Below are 19,937 nucleotides of genomic sequence, written 5' to 3' on the forward strand. Positions count from 1 at the left end.
TCATCAATAAGACGACTTCTCAATTTACTCTTGATAAGGTTCATGCTTGAAAATGATTGTTTGCATAAATATGTAGACCCTAATAAGGAAAGAACAGCAAACACTAGTTTTTTTAGTTGGTTATATGAGTCAGGAATACTATTCCAGGTGTTAGAAATCAACATATCTTCCTTCTCCAGGTCTCTCAAAGCAGACCACTTGTGCTGTGAACTAAGTTCACATTTGTTTTTCTCCAATATTTCTATATCAGCACAAAGACGTTCAAATTTCGAGCTCCACAGTTCTGTTTTTTAAATCCAGCAATTGCATTTCAAAATTGCCAATGTCAATATTAAAGGGAGAAAAATTTAATTCTGTTACAGTAGCATTGAGAGGTTTTTTTAACAAAGGCTAACATCGCTTTGCTGTTTCTGATTTCCTGAAACCTGTTGAGAAAAGCTTCCCTCATATTTAAAAGTTTGAAATTGTTTTGAAGTTGTTTTGAAATAGCAAATATCAATATCAGAATTATTTTCTTGGTGATATTTCAACAGGCTTGGAAAGTGAATCAAAGTTTCTCTTTCAAAATCTTGAGCAAAAAGAGAATTTGTTTTTGAATGAAATAACTTCTTCTAACATTGAAAAACTATGTTTCCTTTACCCTGTAGTTTACGATTACGCTGATTTAGATGAGATGTAACGTCTACCATGACATAAAACTTTTGGATCCACTGATTGTTCGTTAGTTCTGGATAGTGAACACCCTTCTCAAGGAGAAATGCTTTAATTTCTGTTAATAAGGAAGCGAAACGTTTCAAAACGTTTCCTCTTGATAACCAATGTATCTTGTTATGCAGCAGAAGATCTGTGTACTCTCCATTTCAACTAAAAATTCTTTAATTGGCGATGATTAAGAGCTTTAGCTATAATGGAGTTGATAATCTTAATCACCAATTCCATAACTTTGCAAATTTCTTCTGGAAATGTCTGCGCACAAAGCACTTCTTGATGAATGATGCAATGGTAAGTAAGTATCTCGTGATTAATTTTTTCTTTCAAAATAGCAACAAACCCGTTTCTTACTCCGGTCATACTTTTTGACCCATCTGTTGAAATTGAGACAATTTTATCGAGCGGAATATGATGTTTTTCAATGCACTCAATTACAGCATTTGCTATATCCTCTCCACGTGTTTGACCTTTGAGTGGCAATAATCCTAAAAGTTCTTCTTTAGGACCTGTAGATGAAACAAATCGTACAAAAAGTGAAACTTGTGCTGTATCATTTCTGTCACAAGACTCATCAACTGCTATTAATAAAGCTGAAACCAAGTTAAGATCTTCGACTTGCTGCTTGGTTATATTCGAAGACATTTTGACTGTTCTATCTTTCACTGTTTTAGCAGACAATGGTAACTCTTTAATTATTTTTTTAGAATACCTGTTTTTCTTAAAATCCTGAAATAGCTCTTCGGATGCATTTATAAAACAACTTTTTATGTATTCGCTGTCTGTATATGGTTTTCCTCTCTTAGCAATCTCTTGACTAACCACAAAACTTGCAATATTAACATTGTTGGAAGATTGCATCCAGTAATTAAATACAGAGCTTGATTTTTCTTGACTCTTCTGAAGTTCCTCAACTGCTTTCTTCCTTGCATCACCGACAGGATATTTAGTACTAAATGACACGTGTTCAGTTGTAAAGTGTCTCTCCAAATTTGATTTCTTGTTATGCGCCAATTTTTCCTGACAAATGACAGGTTGGAAGGCCATTTAAGTTTTGAATAAATGCGAAAGTCTAGGTTCATTCAACTTTAAATTCACCTTTTTCGTCTTTCGTTTTTCTTTGCTTCTTCTTTGTAGCCATGTCAAACAAGGCACCTAAAAAAATGTTTCATTTTATAATAATAAAGCCACCAACACAAAATAATTACAATTCTTAAATTGATGACAAAAATACCTGTAGAATTTGCAGCTGGTTGGAAAAATACAGGTAACTTTATGCTTCGAGTAGGTACTTTTGTCACCCGTGCACGATTTGCGGACACGACTAGCACTAACCACTGCACAGTGAGACTGCTGACGGACTGGCTCACTCAACTCGTGCGTGAATCCGGTGCGCCTCCCCCGCGCTGTGTATCCCGTGGCCTGCCTGCGCTGTGTCTCCTGTCGCCTGACCGACCGACACCCCCCACTTCTTCTAAGGCCACTTCTTCAAAATAGACTCGCCCAGGCCAAAAACCGACTTCTGCGCATGGGCCATGAAGTTTCAATCGCACTGTACGTGCACGCCCGCACGTGGTATTTTGTGGAAGAGCCACACTCAAGGGGCCAAAGAGCCGCATGTGGCTCGCAAGCCACGGTTTGCCGACCACTGCCCTAGCCCATTCAACAATCTAAAATTTCTAAACTTTCTTGCATACCCAAGGCACCCTGCTCTCACTCATTTCCATGGATGGAGCTACAATTTCAATGAAAAAAACAAAAAGAAAACAAACACAAACATTACAAATTATGTTAATTTCTCCTTTTTTTTGTTTTGTTATTACTTCAAAACTCCATAGATAGGTAATACATTTTCCAATCTCCAGAAAATTTGAAGCCATTTACCTTTCCAAGATTTATAAATTCACCTTAAGTCTTAAAACCATCTACTCTTACATTCCATAGGACTTATTTTCATGAACTATGTCTGTGATTTCTTCAATATTTAGTCTTACTTTATCCACTGACATTTTCTTTATCATCTTTAAAAGTCCTCCATTGTCTGCCTTTATTTTTAAGAGGAAAATACCTATTCTCTATGGTGCTTCTTGTTCAATCCCTTTCTGATTTCTCTGCTCCCTGCCGTCCATTTTGTCTTCTCATTCTCTCCTCTGTAATTGTGCTTAGGAAGGTCATCAATGCCTTTATACTTATCAAGTACCAATGGCTTAATCCTCATCTGTGGCATCTGAAAGTTTTGAGAACTTCCCCCCATGAATTATCTTTTCCTTGCCTTTAGAAACATTCCAGGTACTATTTAATTTTCTCTTGGAGACACCTTCTTGAGTTCCTTCACTGACTCTTCTTGTGGATTCCCCATCCCTGACCCATTTTTTATAAGTTTGTTTGGTTTTCCCTCAACCCTATTCTATTCTGATTTTATACATTTTGGAGAGTTAAACAATATTCTCCATTTTGTGACCACAGATTATCTTCTTAGTTCCCTTAATATCAACACAGAAAAATTCTCAACTTTTTCTCAATGTTTCAATCTTTGAAACATATAATTTGGATGTTGCTGGTTTGATGGACTGCTTCATCTTAGGGCTTCTTCCATGTGGCCTCATGGGTTGCCCAATAAAATTCACCCCTTGCTGATTCCCCATCCCTGAACCTAACAAGAACTTTGTACTTTCCTACATGTTTGAGGTTATACTCATGTCTAACCCTGAAATCACATATCTTTTTTCAAAATCATATATCTCATTATATCACCTTTTAAAATTACCCACATGTCCTCATGTTCATCAGAATAAATTCTAAACTTGATATTATGGCACCCAAAGCAGGTCCATGTCACATGCTCTATTTTTCATAGTTGCTCCTGATTATTTACATTTTTGTATATTATTAGCCAACAATGATGACCTATTAGGCAGTTTCTTAATACATCGCGCACTTGCATGATTTCTTTTTATGCAGTCCCTTCAAAAAGCTTCCTCCCGCCCCCCGCATCTATGTGGCTAAAATTCTACTCATTTCTAAAGTCCAACTTAAGCCCTGACCTGTTTGTCTCAGTGGATAGAGCATCGGCCTATGGACTGAAGGGTCCTGGGTTCGATTCCGGTCAAGGGCATGTACCTTGGTTGTGGGCACATCCCCACTAGAGGATGTGCAAGAGGCAGCTGATCGATGTTTCTCTCTCATCAATGTTTCTAACTCTCTGTCCCTCTCCTTTCCTCTCTGTAAAAAAAATTCAACAAAATATACTTAAAAAAGTAAAGTCCAACTTAAATTCTATTAGTGATAATTAAATGCTCCCTTTGTATAGTACCATAACATGCTGTTTTACAATGAAATTCATTGCACGTTTACAGGTAACCTTTCATTACAATGTAAGCTGTGATTTCTTTGCTTAATTTAATGAAAAATACAAATATGATTTTTTATGTCACATTATAGGTAAGTTGTAAAATGGAGATGGGAAAAATGCTAAAAAACAATTTCTAGAATTTATACATTACCTTACTAATTAATTTAATATAACAAATTGTCTTTTTTAATGTATGATTGTGTCAATAGGCAGTTAATTTGAATATATTCATCTTTTACTTTTAAGTAATTACTCAAGAGCTTTTAATTATATGTATTTCTTAAATAGGTTCTTCTAGTAATTCCATTTACCCTTTCAAACTACTTCTTTCCATACAATTCAAATGTAAATTTCAGAAGTATTCCCCCTATATTGTCTAAATTAAAAGTGTGAAGATAAATGAAGATTTATTACATTTTCTTTTCATTTTCATAATACTGCAATGGTTTTCATAATTATTCATTACTTTCATGCATATGGCATTACTATGAGCTAGGGAAAAGAGAAACATTTTCCCTTGGTTTAAGTGCAAATGAAGAAAGGAGAATACAGTTTTAAGGAATTTGTTAAGAACATCCATGAGATAGAGATAAGTCATGAACCCAGTTTTCTAGGGTGGATTATTGTTCTTTTCCCTAAAAAGGTTGTTTTCATGTTGTGAAAATACAGCCAAATAGTTTTGAGATTTTAAAATATTTCAATTTAACCACTAATTGTACTGAACTTTTGAAAATTTTTAAAGAGAAAATCAATCCGTGGTAGAAAACTGATAAAGTCATGTAGTTTATTGATATATATTGATTATATGGGGATAATTTTTCCCAGGTGATACATTTTTATAAAACAGGTTTCTCTATATTTGTTCCAAAAGTGACGAACTTTGGTTTTCTAAACTTGCTTTTTACATAAAATGAAAGCATATGTGACCCAAGAAATTCTGAAACAGTGTGAGTGGTGCATACTTCACTGAGGGTATTCTATAGGCCTGAGTATCTGTTAATAGTGTTTTAAAAGCTGGAACCCCCTCTGCAATAATCTTAATTGCACTCCTCAGCATGAATTTTTATTTTTTCCCAAGAAATGGAGAGGAGTTCATTCATCACTCCCTGTTGTTCAGTTCATGTGAAATTTCATTTGCTTGGGTTGACCAGACTTTTAGGATAAGAGCTAATCCTTTAAAGTAGAGGGTTCACTGGAGTAAGCCAAGGAGTGCAGCCAAGTACATTTCAGTATTCTGGAAATGAAAAGGAAATTGCCAAGAAAATATAATCCCCTATAGATTCTCCTACCCGAAAGGCCAGCCCAAGATTTGAAACCTACCTAGTTGGTGGCAACAAGCCCAGAAAAGTGAGGCACCTGACTCCCCTAAGCCAAGAATCTCTGGAATGGGAGAGACAGGTGAGCAATGAAAAAGAGCTTCATTCTAACAGCACAGATGGCCCCTGCCATCACACCAAATGGCTCACCAGGTCTGACAAAGGGGGCAGGTGATCAAACAGACTAAGGTTGAAATGACTGTTCTAAATAATACTGGAAAGTATGACAGGGGTGGAGCGGGGGGCGGACAAAAGGAGAAATAGTCAATTTATGGAAAAATTACTGCCATCCCCACCTGGCAGCATCTCCTTTTGACATCTGCCTTCCTAGGGCTCTTGGATGGTCTCAGCCCTGGCAAGTGGAGATCAGGTGTTTGGGCAGATGATACACTTCGTTCCTGCTGAGATGGGGGCTGAGTTGCTGTGCTTTGTCATCTCCACCCCAGTGATTGATGGGGCGGAGGGGAAGTCACCACTCCATTGGCCCAACAGAATTATCTTTCTCCCAGCAGAGAACCAATCCTGCAAACAAAAGTGGATAGCTTTCAAGAGTTGCAAAGGGGCGAGGAAAGAAAAGAAGCCACTGAAAACATAGGTGACATTTGTAACACAGGCCTTCCCCACTAAAAAAGAAAAAAAAAAATCAATGTATGTGGTTCTCTCTGCTTTTCCATTCAAACAAGGTTATATATTTAGTGATTTCTACTTGGTATTCACCCTCTCCCCCATCCCCTTTACTCCTCACATTTCTATGCACGGGAAAATTCACTAGTATAGGTCTTTTGAGAAACAGAACCATGAAATATACACCCCCTCCCCACACACATCTTATTCAGTCTAATCAATAAGAGAATTGAATAACTTCACATGGGATTGATCAGTTCAATTTCCCGAGTTTATCATGTTGAACAAGCTAAAATTCTTAGGGGCTGTTTGCCTTGTCTTTTTCAAAAGTCTTCCCTAAGAGAGGGTGAACATCAGTGGTTCTGCTTCAGGGTTAAAGGTGAGGTGTCACAGGGCATAACATTTCTGGAAGCCCTTTAACCATAGGGAACATTCTGAGAGGTATATACCGTACACCCTTTGATCCAGAGGTTCATTAGCTAGAACTTTTCTCCAAGGGGGTAATGAAAGATGTGCATAATCATTTACCTATTAGGTTATTTATTGACACATTAGACACAACTGAATTCCCATAGGATAATAATTAACTATTATATAGTTATATGACAGGATTTAAAAAAAGATTCAGTCATTAGAAGTAAAATTATCAAAGAAAATTAAATTATACTTTTAGCAGTTAGTATGTCCCAAGTTATGTTGTGATAACAATAAACTCAAATCCTAGTGGCTTATGGAAATGTAGATTTTCCTATTGTTCACACCACATGTCCATGGTGGGCTGAATAATGTTCCCCAATGGTTTCCAGATCCAAATCTCTGGAATTCTGTAAATGGTACCTCATGTGGAAAAGGGTCATTGTAGATGTGATTAAGGATCTTGAGATGGGGAAATTGTTCTTGGATTATCCAAGTGGGGCCTAAATGGAATCACAAGTATCCTTATAAGAGGAAGTAAAGAGAGATTGAGTACAGACAGAAGAGAAGAAGGTGGTATGACAAAAGCAAAGAGAAGCAGTGTCAGAGAGAGAAGATGCTTCGCTGATGGTCTTATAGATGCAGGAACAAATCATGAGTCAAGGATTGCAACACTAGACTCTGGAAGAGACCAGAAAATGAAGTTTCCCATGGGGTCTCCAGAGGAAGCACAATCCTGCCAATGTCTTGAATTTTAGGCCTGTAATACTCATTTTAAACTTCTGGAGTTCATAAATGTAAGAGAATAAATTTGTGCTGTTTAAAGACATTAAGGTGGTGATGATTTGTTAGCGTAGCAATAAAAATCTAATACCCAGGATAATAGAACAGGAACATCTTGACCCTTGCCAGTTCCATGGCTGAAGGAAAATAACTTTGGTGAGTTACATTCTGGAAATTAAATGATGTCACATAGTTACTTCCACTTCCACTTCACTGGCTTCATGTGAACCCCAGTGTTTCAAGAAGCCTACCATGTACATGAAATCAGGAGAACCAGAAATATTTGGTGTGCCTCACTTTTGATTATTCATCATGTTGCGAATATGGGTAATAAAGTATTCAGTAAAAATCAGGTTATAAATCATTGTTTTAAGATAACTGTTCTACCAATATGGGAAAACAATGCAGGAATGTGTGCCTACTCTTAAACATAGAAAACAACTTGAAATAAATACTTTAGTTTTATGTTATTTTTCTGGGAAGTGACAGTATATGTGACATTTTCCTCCTTTTTAAATGTCTTCAACAAATATGTATTTTTATATGCTACAAGAAAATAGACTAGCAAGTATATAGTAGTAAAATAGTGTACAAACTTAAACCTAATATTTAAAACATACTATTCATTTGTAAAAAAAAAAAAAAAAAGGCAAAATCAGAAATTAAAGACTATCACATCTTAAAGAGCATGAGAAGAAACTAAATGAAGCCCCCAAGAAAATAAAAAATATATATATCTAAAACATATCAATTATGTACTACTAGACTCTAGGCAAAACTTCAGCTTTCCTGATTTGAAGGTTGAGCTTTTTCAACAAAATGCAAAATCCAGTCTTTTGCTTATTAATAAAATTTATAATTTCATATTATTTTTATTACCTTTCTTATTCCAAAATGTCAGTGATGATTTTTAGTATAGTGGAAAGATATATTTATCTATAATAATAAAAGTGTAATATGCTAATTAGACCAGATAGCCGCATGACCTTCTGGACATCATTCTGAACGTCCTTCTGTATGACCTTCCTGATGAAGCAACAGTGGTGGGAGCTGAGGCAGGGGCAGTTAGGGGTGATCAGGCAGGCAGAGTGGTTAGAGGTGATCAGGCAGGCAGGCAGAGGCAGTTAGAGGCTATCAGGTAGGCAGGTGAGCAGTTAGGGGCAATCAGGCAGGCAGGCAGAGGGGTTAGGAGAGATCAGGCAGTCAGGCAGGCTAGTGGTTAGGAGCCAGCAGTCCCGGATTGGGAGAGGGTGCAGGCCAGGCTGAGGGACCCCCCTCCCATGATGAATTTTGTGCACTGGGCCTCTATATATACCTAAGCGACCATTACGACCAAACGACCAGAATGACTGGAATGACCAGTCACTATGACGTTCACTGACCACCAGGGAGCAGACGCTCAATGTAAGAATTGCCCTCTGGTGGTCAGTGTGTTCCCACAGCCAACCTCCTGTGGTCCCTCCCCATGGCCAGTCCCTTCCCCTGGCTAAGGCTGTGGGCACTGGAGAATCTGAGTCCAGGAAGCCTGTAGGAGGCGAGAGACCCAGACACTGATTGAGACAGAGTAGCAGCTCAGAGGAGGCAGAAGGGGCAAGGCAGCAGCCTAACTGCAAAGACATGAAGTAAGCACCACCACCATCTTACCTTTGCCACCACCCTGTGCTGCTCACCCTTTTGTCCTCCTCAGCCACTTCTAGGTCAGCCCCGCGAGTTCCCAACCACTGATTGACTAGAGCTCCCATGGTGGTGCACCACCATTGACCAAAGTCAGCTACCTATCATGCCTGGGGGCAGAGCCCTGAGAAAATGTGTGGCTGAGATAGGAGAGATCACCTGTCTGTCTGTCAGCAACTCCACCCCAGGGAGAGTGAGGCGGCCGGAGTGTGGGCAGCGAAGTCGAGCTGTATTTTCCCCTCAGAGTGTAGCTGGTGTTCAGGCTGTTTGGGGGCACTCTGTATGTAGTCTTTGTTTGCCTCTACCTCAGCACATCTACACAACTAAATCGGGGCCTGCCAGCCAACTTCCGTGGTCCCTCGCCGCCCCCCCCGCCCATGCACAAATTCGTGCACCAGGCCTTTAGTCTAATATATATATTAGGTATTATTTTTTCCCAAGTCTCACTTTTCTGGGCTTGTTGCCACCAACTATGTAGGTTTCAAATCTTGGGCTGGCCTTTCAGGTAGGAGAATATATAGGGGATTATATTTTCTTGCACGGGAAAAAAAAAATATATATATATATATTCCTCTTCAGTAAAGAGATGCCAGAGTTCAGTATCTTGCTTACATCTTGGTAGCAAAACACCATCTTTTCACTTATTCATCCCAAGTATCTTCCTGTATATCTACAAGGTATCTTTCAAATATTACCAATAATTTCAATCAAAAGAATAAAATAGTGGGTTCAGACATGATGTCCTTCTTGGGAAATCAGATGTATTTGTTTACTAGGCTGTCATAACAAAATAGCACAGACTGGGTTATTTAAACAATAGAAATTTATTTTCTCATAATTCTGGAGACTAGAAGTCTGAGATCAAGGTGTCACTAGGGCTAGAATATGCTGACTTGGCTTGTAGACGCAGTCTTCTCATTTTGTCCTCACAAGATCTGTTCTTTGTGCCTTCTTCTTATAAGGACATCAGTCCTACTGGATTACTGCCCACTACTACTCTCACTTTAACTTAATTATCTCTTTAAAGATCCCCATCTCCAAAAACAGGGGTGGGAAAAACTTGGTTTATTTATCAGCCATCATTACTAACAGATAAATCATAAGTAAGGATACAAAATAATAATATTAACAAATATTAAAAATAATACCAATAACTAACTAATAAATAAATAATAATAAAAAAATATGTTCTGTATTTCACATACTTACAGTGGTAAACCTATTTTTGCCCACCTCTGTATGGTTACATTCTGATATACTGGGGGTCAGGCTTTCAACATATAAAGATGGGGGTGTAGAATTCAGTCCAGAATTTCAGTTTTTTGAAGAACACTGTTCACTGACACAAGAAGACTCTATTTTTTAATTAATGGAAATCTACATCTAAGAGAGAAAATGTCCAGCATATCTAAGTATCAGTTGGTATAGCCTTTAAATGTCTTTTATAATGGAAGAGTGCAAGAATATCCTTATAATAAAACCCTAATATGCAAATTGACTGAACAGTGGTATGACAGGTTGCTATGATGTGAACTGACCACCAGGGGGCAGACACTTAACACAGGAGCTGCCCCCTGGTGGTCAGTGCACTCTCACAAGGGAAGCTCCACTCAATCAAAAGCCAGGCTCACAGCTGGCTAGCACAGTGGTGGTGGTGGGAGCCTCTCCCGCCTCTGTTGCAGGTGGGCGGTAAGGAGTGAGGGGCCTTGGACTACGAGAGCCCCAGACTGTGAGAGGGATGTCTAACTTCCGGCTTAGGCTCAATCCCCTGGGGAGACTGGGCCTAAGCCAGCAGGCAGAAATCCCCCGAGGGGTCCCAGACTGTGAGAGGGAACAGACCTGGGTGAGGGTACCTCCTCTCCTCCCAGTGAATGAATTTCATGCACTGAGCCTCTAGTATATATATAAATTGGTAGACACATTCTGCAGGGCTCTTCTTTGTGTTAGAGCTCTGCATGCAAGCACATTGATCTTCCGATTTCTCCTACCATTCAGCATTTGTGGAAGGAGAGGCTTCCAAGCAAAAGGCAATTTTCCCTCATCCACTGTTGTAACCCACAGCAGGTGTTAATTACTTTGTTATTTCAATTGATCAAAATGCCCCTAATGCCACAATGACTCTGGGCACACTTGCCAATGTACTGCTTTCCCCCTATTTATTTAAAAACCTTGCTTCGAGTGTCTCTTTGTTCAGCCAAAATTCTGTGTTCCAAATTGTTACTGGCTCATTCTTACCAGAACATGAAGCGAATTCCCCAAGTTGACCCACAGACATGGATTCCCGACACTAACTGCAGTGAGAATATAAGAGGAAGTTAATGTCTATTTTGTCACAGGGCAAAAACATACCATAGTAATCCCTAGAATTTGCCCCATACAAATTGCTGCCATTTTGCCACTTTGTGGAAGAAGATGCAAAGGCTTCAATTTTCTAAATAGTGCATGTGTGTATCCTGTTCAAGGGCTTACCCAATAGAGCTAATTTGGAGCCCCTTGAAATGTTTGTGATTTAAATGCACAAACAATGGTTCGGGGGGCAGGGGGAGGGGGGGCGGACAGCTGCTCAGTAGAAAATGCTGTCACTGCTGCTGCTTTTATCCAGGGAACAAAATGATTTTGGTTGATCGTTTGTCCACTTTAATCTTGGGAAAGATCAAAAGAAACTGTGAAAATTCTGTTCAAGTCATTTGAATTAACAAACCAATTAAAGTTCAGGTCCAATACAAGGTGGTCCTAGAAGTGATGAGTCTAGGTTTTCATTTTCTCCTACCTGCCTCTTCAACCTAGAAGGTCTGTTTACACTGAGTCTCACTAGGCTCATGCGTTCAACTGTGGTCAGATACCACCTGGTAATTGCACAGAGCTTTACAATTTAGAAAACACAATGCACATTGCATGCTTACAGCTAACTTTCACCAGAAACAGGGAAAGTTTATTAGTACTATCCTTTATCACATGAATATCCTGAGGCTTAAAAGTGTAACTCGCTCGTAGCCAGGATGAGAAAAACACTCGTTCCTGAAAGTAGATGGGTAAAGCAGATGTGCTTTTGCTCTTTTTTCCTGCTCATGATCTATGGTTTTATTAAAAAAATAATGCCCTACTTTTGGAAAGTTTGCAACAAGCAGCAAAAAATACTGAAGCCAAATATCATTTGCCCATACTAAAGACATCCAAGGATAACATAAATAATTTATATCTCCAGACAATACAAATCCTATTCTGCCGCTACATAATTTTATTTGAACAAACAAAATAATATGTGTGAAATTGTCTGCACTGTCTACTTTCTATAAGTTATCAATATGTGTTGGTTGAATCTAAAACTATTAAAGCTAATTTTTTTCTCTGGAGGTTATTGTGTCTATTTTTTGTTTGTTTTTCCTCCTGGGCTGTTCTGCTTTTGGTGTGCTCCATGACTCACTGTTTGAGGGTATAGCAGAAGCCAGGAATGGAAGCAGTTTTTGGTGGAACCCATTCTCAAGATTAGGACAAGAAATGGCTCCCAGAGCTATGTGTAGAACAATCACCATTCCAAGAAATCTTACTGAAAACCTAGTCAGAAACCTCTGGTCTCAGGCTAAGTAAATACTCCATGGTAGTGTCTTAAGATGAACTATCTGACCAAATCTCATTGTTTTTGGCCTGTCAATATATTAGATTGTATTTATTGATAGATCCCTAAGCAGATTTATTTACATGCTTGCTTTTAAGAAATTTTAAGGCAGGATCCATTAATTCCTGTATTTTTCTTTTTCCAACTAAAGCATGTGGCAAGGGGAGGGCAGGAAATCATACAGAGAAAGAAAATAGGTTTTGGAGTTCAAGTTAGGGAACTTGAATTTAGAGTATTGGAGACTTTTACTCATGTGTAATCCAAAGAGTCAAAGCAGATGAAAGAGATTTATAATGTACAGGAACTATATAAATGTTAGTTCATATGTCAAACAAACTCTAATTATTTTGTCTTTACAACTTTATTTTTCTTTTGGGTGCACAGATATGTAATATTTCAAAGCATCCTTTGAAGTTGATGTGGCCATATATGTAAGAGTTATGATCAATGGAATGGATAGAAAGTGACAGACATTACTTTTGGCTCTAACTCATAAAACAATCCCATACAAACATCTATATCCGTTGGTTAGATGTTAATGTCTGGAGTAAACTTGAAAGCTATGTCTTGAAAAATGACAGAGAATAGACTGTCAATGATGGGGAGGTTGGGGGAGCTAAGTGAAATAGGTGAGGTATTAAGAAAAATACAACTCACACACAGACATCAGTATGATGATTACCATAGGGAAAGGGGTATGGAGCAGACAAAAGAAGGTAATGGGGATAGTGGTGACTAGACTTTGGGAAGTGAAGAGGTAATACAACATACAGATGATGACTTATACAGCTGTACACTTGAAACCTATATAATTTTATTAACCAATCTATCCCCAATAAATTCAATAAACATATTTTTTAAAAAGAAAAGAAAAATGATAATCTTCAACAGCTTAGATTCCTAAATAAACACTTGGAACAAAGTCCATATCCCTATTCTAGAAACCAATAGACTTTCAATGAGTAAGAATGAAAGCTCTATTGTACTAATGAAAATATATACAGGGTTGGGCAAAAGTAGATTTACAGTTGTTCTTAGGAAAATAATATAAAATTAATAAATAATAATACAAGAATAAACTCTTCACATACTCACAATGATAAACCTACATTTGCCTCAGCCTGTATATATTTGATCCAGAAGTTATATAGCCTAAGCAATAAAGTATTATTATTAAACTAGAGGCCCAGTGCACAAAATTCTGGGTGTGGGGGGGTGTCCCTCAGCCCAGCCTGCACCCTGTCCAATCTGGGATCCCTCTCACAATCCAGGACTGCTGGCTCCTAACCGCTTGCCTGCCTGCCTGCCTGATTTCCCCTAACCACTTCTGCCTGCCAGCCTGATCACCCCCTAACCACTCCCCTGCCAGCCTGATTGATGCCTAACTGCTCCCCTGCTGGCCCGATTGCCCCCAACTGCCCTCCCCTGCCAGCCTGGTCACCCCTAACTTCCCTCCCTTGCTGGCCATCTTGTGGTGGCCATCTTGTGACCACATGGAGGTGGCCATTTTTGACCACATGGGGGCGGCCATCTTTGTGTGAGGGCATGATGGTCAATTTGCATATTACCTCTTTATTATATAGGATACTAGAGGACTGGTGCATGAAATTCATGCACAGAGGGGATCCTTAAGCCCAGCCTGCACCCTCTCGCAATCTGAGACCCCTTGGGAAATGTCCCTCTTGCAATCTGGGACTTCTGGCTCCTAACCGCTGGCCTCTTCTTGCCTGATCACCCCTAATCACTCTGCCTGCCTGCCTCATTGCCCCTAACCACCTCTGCCTGCCTGCCTGATTGCCCCTAACCATTCTTCCTGCCTGCCTAATCATCCCTAATTCCTCTGTTTGCCTTCCTCATTGCCCTTAACTTCTTGCCTGCCTGCCTGCCCCTAACCACTCTGCCTGCTTCCTTGATCACCCTAACTGCTTGCCTGCCACCTCATCTCACCTAACTGCCTCTGCCTTAGCCCCCTGCACTGTGGCTTCGTCCAGAAGGACTTCCAGAAGGTCGTTTGGCTGTCCAGTCTAATTAGCTTATTATGCTTTTATTACTATAGATTAGCCAATATCTTTTTCTTCTAATATCTGTGGTTATTTTCAGCATTTCTGCATTGGCAGCACACTTTTAAATACTAGAATTCTTAGTAGCACACTTGAAATTATTAAAGGACCCCCAAAAGACACAAGTCAGAAATAATTATAGTACAATAGCTCCTGCAATATAACAGTGTCCTAGCATCTATAAAATCATCCAGTTTTTGCACTGGTTAGTGAGCCAAACTTTAGCCTGGTATGGTTATTTTTGTCATGCTGGCTACTGCCCTGATCTTGCTGTCATATTTTCCCAGGAGACAAATTATTGTACATGCTGGTAATCATTTGAACTATTTTTTAACTCATAAGCAAAGCCTGTTGTACTGTACACATTACAATGCCATATGTCCTCTGCAGCTCTGTGGATATTTTGAAAGTTGTACATGGATGCTCAGATACAGCAGAAATATAGTTTTCACATGAATAATTTAGCCTCACCCCTGTCCTGACAATACTCACAGAAGGTCCAGGGCCTGGGTCCTTTAAGGAAACCCTTACTGACTTTGTAAAACCAAGTGATGCACACAGAGAATCCGATGTGGGACCAGCAACTTCCACAGTGTTGGTTAGTTCAAGGCATGGGTCACATGCTGAAGCAGAGGTCATCAGAGAGGCTCTCATTCATTCCATACCACATTGATCAAAAGATCAGCATCCTCTCAGCTCTGCCAAGCTGTTTTAGTTTGCAATTGCTTTCATATTTTCTTTGAGCCTCTATCTTTTATCTCTCATCAAATTTTGTGCCTGTTTCTTTTATCTTGAACACTTAACTTATGGCCCCCAATACATGCTTATCACTCTAGAGTGCCTTGCAGAGAATCTGAACAAATTAGGAGCTCAACAAATGTTGATCTGTTATCTTCTCATGTGAATATAACTAAGATTACCACCCTTGATACCTGAGCTGTGGTTTTCAAAGCACATTCACATACCTTTCCCACCATAACTCTGTGAAATCAGAGAGGCAAAGTTCTCATTTACAGATGAGGGAATGTAAGCTAAGAAAGACCAATCACCTTTCCACATTTCCATGGAAAACAAGTGGCAGTTCTGAAACTAAATCCACTCTTTCCTAATTTCTAATTTAGTGTTCATCCTACTGAACCACACACAACTACAATATTCACAGTGTTTTGATGACGATAAGGAAATAATTTTTATCCTGAATGGGCCACAAATATATTGGTATCTTAAAAATATCCTCAAGAATAAACATGGTCAATAAAAATGAGAGCTAAGGCTATTGCCCCTATTGGTCATTTGAGCAATTTTGAATGAGTACTATTTATGAATAAAACTTATTTTCTGCGCCGAAAACCGGTTTGGCTCAGTGGATAGAGCGTCGGCCTGCGGACTGAAAGGTCCCAGGTTCGATTCCGGTCCAGGGCATGTACCTGGGTTGCGGGCATATCCCCAGTAGGAGATGTTCAGGAGGCAGCTGATCAATGTTTCTCTCTCATCGATGTTTCTAACTCTCTATCCCTCTCCCTTCCTCTCTGTAAAAAATCAATAAAATATATTAAAAAACAAACAAAAAAAACTGATTTTCTGGAGTAACTTGATCAAACAAATGCAATAGTTGGCCATGATGAGTAGGAGAGCAATGGTTGCTTGAGTCAAAATTACAACTTTTCACCCAGATGTTTAAATGAATCTTCATATATGTGTACAAAGGCCTTTGGAATCTGTCTAAAACTGAGAAGGTTAAGATGGAAGGGGATCCTAACTGAGAGAACTTGGGGTATTAAAGAGATTACAAGAACATTATAGCAGCAGTTCTCAACCTGTGGGTCACGACCCTTTTGGCGGTTGAATGACCCTTTCACAGGGGTCGCTTAAGACCATCCTGCATATCAGATATTTACATTACGATTCATAACAGTAGTAACATTACAGTTATGAAGTAGCAACGAAAATAATTTCATGGTTGGGTCACAGCATAAGGAACTGTATTTAAAGGGCCAGAAGGTTGAGAACCACTGCATTATGGGTTACTTGACAGAAACTAGCAGCTAGCTAGCCAAAAATATTTGACCCCTCCTTTGGGTCTAAAGCTAAACCAAGTCTCCAAATCTTCCATGCAGTTAGATGTGTTCATCTGAATTAGGGCCCTCAAATGGGAGGTAAGTGGGAGTGTATATGCCATGTTTAGGTCTGTCTGGTCCATAAACTCAGTGATTGTGGACCACTGTGAATTATTCCTACAGGAGTAACCACAGGACCGAAGAAGCTTGGATTCCTGAACACTTCTCTCATCATGACTACTTCCATGTCTCAATTTCTTTGTTCCTTCACCCTAGTTTATCCTAATACAAGTGACCAACAGAAATATATAAAGATAGGAAAAAACTGAGACAATGTATGGTACATTTGTGACATTCATCCATAGAAAAAATGATTTTCAAAAGGAAATTTGTTAAGCTTCCAAAACTCAATCAGGATGAATAAAAAAAACCAAAAACCTGAATAGGCTGATAACTATTGATGAAATTGAAACAGTCATCAAAAAGCTTCCAGCAAACAAAAGCCCTGGACTGGATGACTTCACAGGGGAGTTTTACCGAACATTCAAAGAAGAACTAAAGCCTATCCTTCTCAGACTATTTCAAAAAATTCAAGAGGAAGGCACACTTCCAAGCTCTTCCTATGAAGCCAGCATCACCCTAATCCCAAAACCAGAGCTGAGCAGAATGTGACAACCAGGCATCTGAGAAGCCTGGCAGGTGAGCTTTGTGGCGGCTCCCCACCCCATTGTTTCCCAGAGCAATGGCTGAATCCTGCAAAAAACACTGGAGCTGCAGCCACCTTATCCCCGAGAACACGGTGTTTTCCTGCAGCTCAAGTCGGCCTCAGCACTTGCTGCTAACAGTCGGTGGCGAAGCACACTGCTGCCACGCCACACGGCTGGCTAATCAGGGCCTATTATGCTGTAGAAAGCTGCTTGATGTGCCTTTTAAAATTTTACCACCGACACACCTACCATCTGACACCGTACAATTAGCCCTGTGCTTTTGGAGCCATGGTAGCGGCGATATTACCATATCAGAGAGATCATTATTTGAGAGTCAAAGCCGCCCATGTGCACGCAGGGTTCCTCTGCCCTTCTAGGGCAAGGTTTGGGGGTGTTAGTCTTTGTATTGTTGCAAAGTGTTAATTTTCCAGAGCATTTTCTCCTTAGAAAACCACTGTGCCATATTGTCATCTGATTCATTACACTGTGCCCTACTGGGAAATGTTATCCCTTCTCCAGACTGAGAAAATAGCACCCGCTGAGCATTTCTTTATGTGTTTGCTGAGAAGAGTATCTGTTTGGGGAGCTTTGTGACATGTCAGGCCACCACATGATCATGCAGAAACACCTCTGTGGCATCTCCACGTAGTTTACATTCTCATGTAGTATCCCCAGTACAATGTCCCCCACTCCCGACACACACACACACACACACACACACACACACGCGCACACACACACACAGAGTCAGATACTCAAAGACACAGGCACTCAAACAGGAAACACACAGACCCAGAGGTGCACACAGACACACATAGCTGCCCAGACACACACACACTAGTATGCAGAGGCCAGACTCAAATCCACTTCAAAGAAGACAGACAGGACACCGCTACAAAGGTACATTTTCAGAGAAACATGATACTGAAAGGTTTCTCAAGCATTCCAAGATGGCAATGAACTAGATATAAATAATATGAATGAAATTCTAATGTGAAAAGATCATCAGAGTCTGTGATACACCATGTACCGATGTAGTTTTGAACAGCAAGGACAGCTCATTGTGAACACAAATTCTTAGAATATTCCAGATGTAAACGTGTCAGGGGCATCGAGAATAGCCAGTGGCCATGAGATTGTGGCAAGAACTTTCTTTCTTTTACATTGTTGACACTATTACAGATGCCCCCATTTCCTCCTCCTTTGCCCCCTCCATCCAACCTCTGCCTCACCCCAGGCCTTCACTTCACTATTGCCTGTGTTCAGGGGCTATGCATACATGCATATATCTTCTTTGGTTAATCTGTTTCCTTCCTGGCAACAAGAGCTTTCTAAACTGTGAACTAAACCACGGTGCTCCTCCCTCCAGCTTGATGTTTTGTGGAGGAGGAAATGTGTTTGGGGAGCCCTATTCACACACTGCCTATTCCCAGTGGCGATGCAAATTCACTGGTGAGGGGCATCTGGCCGACATGGGCATGGAATTAAAGGTTTTAGGACAGTGATAGCGAACCTATGACACGCGTGTCAGAGGTGACACGCGAACTCATTTTTTGGTTGATTTTTCTTTGTTAAATGGCATTTAAATATATAAAATAAATATCAAAAATATAAATCTTTGTTTTACTATGGTTGCAAATATCAAAAAATTTCTATATGTGACACGGCACCAGAGTTAAGTTAGGGTTTTTCAAAATGCTGACACGCCGAGCTCAAAAGGTTCGCCATCACTATTTTAGGATAATGCATAATATTCCCGCTGGTGCTGGTTTTTTAACTAGGGAACCTTTCTCAAATCTGTTTCTGTCCATCTGTAGTCTGTGGAATTGAGACAGTTCTCCTGCTGCAACTTAAAAAATAAAAAAGCTGAGCCTTAGATACCAATATATTTCCATCGCTGATTTTTGTTATTGTTTTGGTGGTGGTGGGTTCCCATCCTTTTCTCTACTTCAGCTGCTGTTCAGAAACCTGCGACATTTCTTGGGAGGTGCCAAGAGAACATTTTTTTGTTGAATTTCCAGCTGGAACTTTTAAGAATTAAAATGTCCCAATATGCCAGTACTCATGCTATTTCTAGTCATGCTTTGAATCTGATTTGACTGAAAATATAGACTTTTCGATTCTGGCAGAAAGAAAGTTTCTAACTCCAAGGAAGAGAAGAGAAGAGAAGAGAAGAGGGGACGAGAAGGGAGTGGAGTGGAAGCAAGGGGAGAGAGGAAGGAAGAGAAGGGGAGGAAAGGGAAGAAGGGAGAGAGAGAGGGAGAGAGAGAGAGAGAGAGAGAGAGAGAGAGAGAGAGAGAGAGAGAGAGAGAAAGAAGAAGAAGAAGAAGAAGAAGAAGAAGAAGAAGAAGAAGAAGAAGAAGAAGAAGAGAAGAAGAGGAGGAGGAGGAGGAGGAGGAGGAGGAGGAGGAGGAGGAGGAGAGGAGGAGGAGGAGGAGGAGGAGGAGGAGAGGAGGAGGAGAGGAGGAGGAGGAGGAGGAGGAGGAGGAGGAGGAGGAGGAGGAGGAAGGAAGGAAGGAAGGAAGAAGGAAGGAAGGAAGGAAGGAAGGAAGGAAGGAAGAAAGGAAGGAAGGAAGGAAGGAAGGGGAGGAAGAGAAAAAAGAAACTCTGAAGAATTTCCAATACT

General features: G+C 39.9%; 1 protein-coding gene across 1 annotated transcript; it reads right to left on the reverse strand.

Annotated features, from left to right (window-relative positions):
* Positions 1-891: 891 nt before the first annotated feature.
* LOC118656135 (protein ZBED8-like) lies at positions 892-1,417 on the reverse strand (the record flags this gene model as incomplete). The annotated part of the gene is made up of 1 exon (XM_036309032.1): positions 892-1,417. A coding segment is annotated over exon 1 (462 nt), but the record flags the coding sequence as incomplete, so codon positions are not given.
* Between the last annotated feature and the right edge of the window lie 18,520 nt (positions 1,418-19,937).

Source organism: Myotis myotis, unplaced genomic scaffold (assembly GCF_014108235.1).
Source record: "Myotis myotis isolate mMyoMyo1 unplaced genomic scaffold, mMyoMyo1.p scaffold_m19_p_1, whole genome shotgun sequence".
Taxonomy (NCBI): Eukaryota; Metazoa; Chordata; class Mammalia; order Chiroptera; family Vespertilionidae; genus Myotis; species Myotis myotis.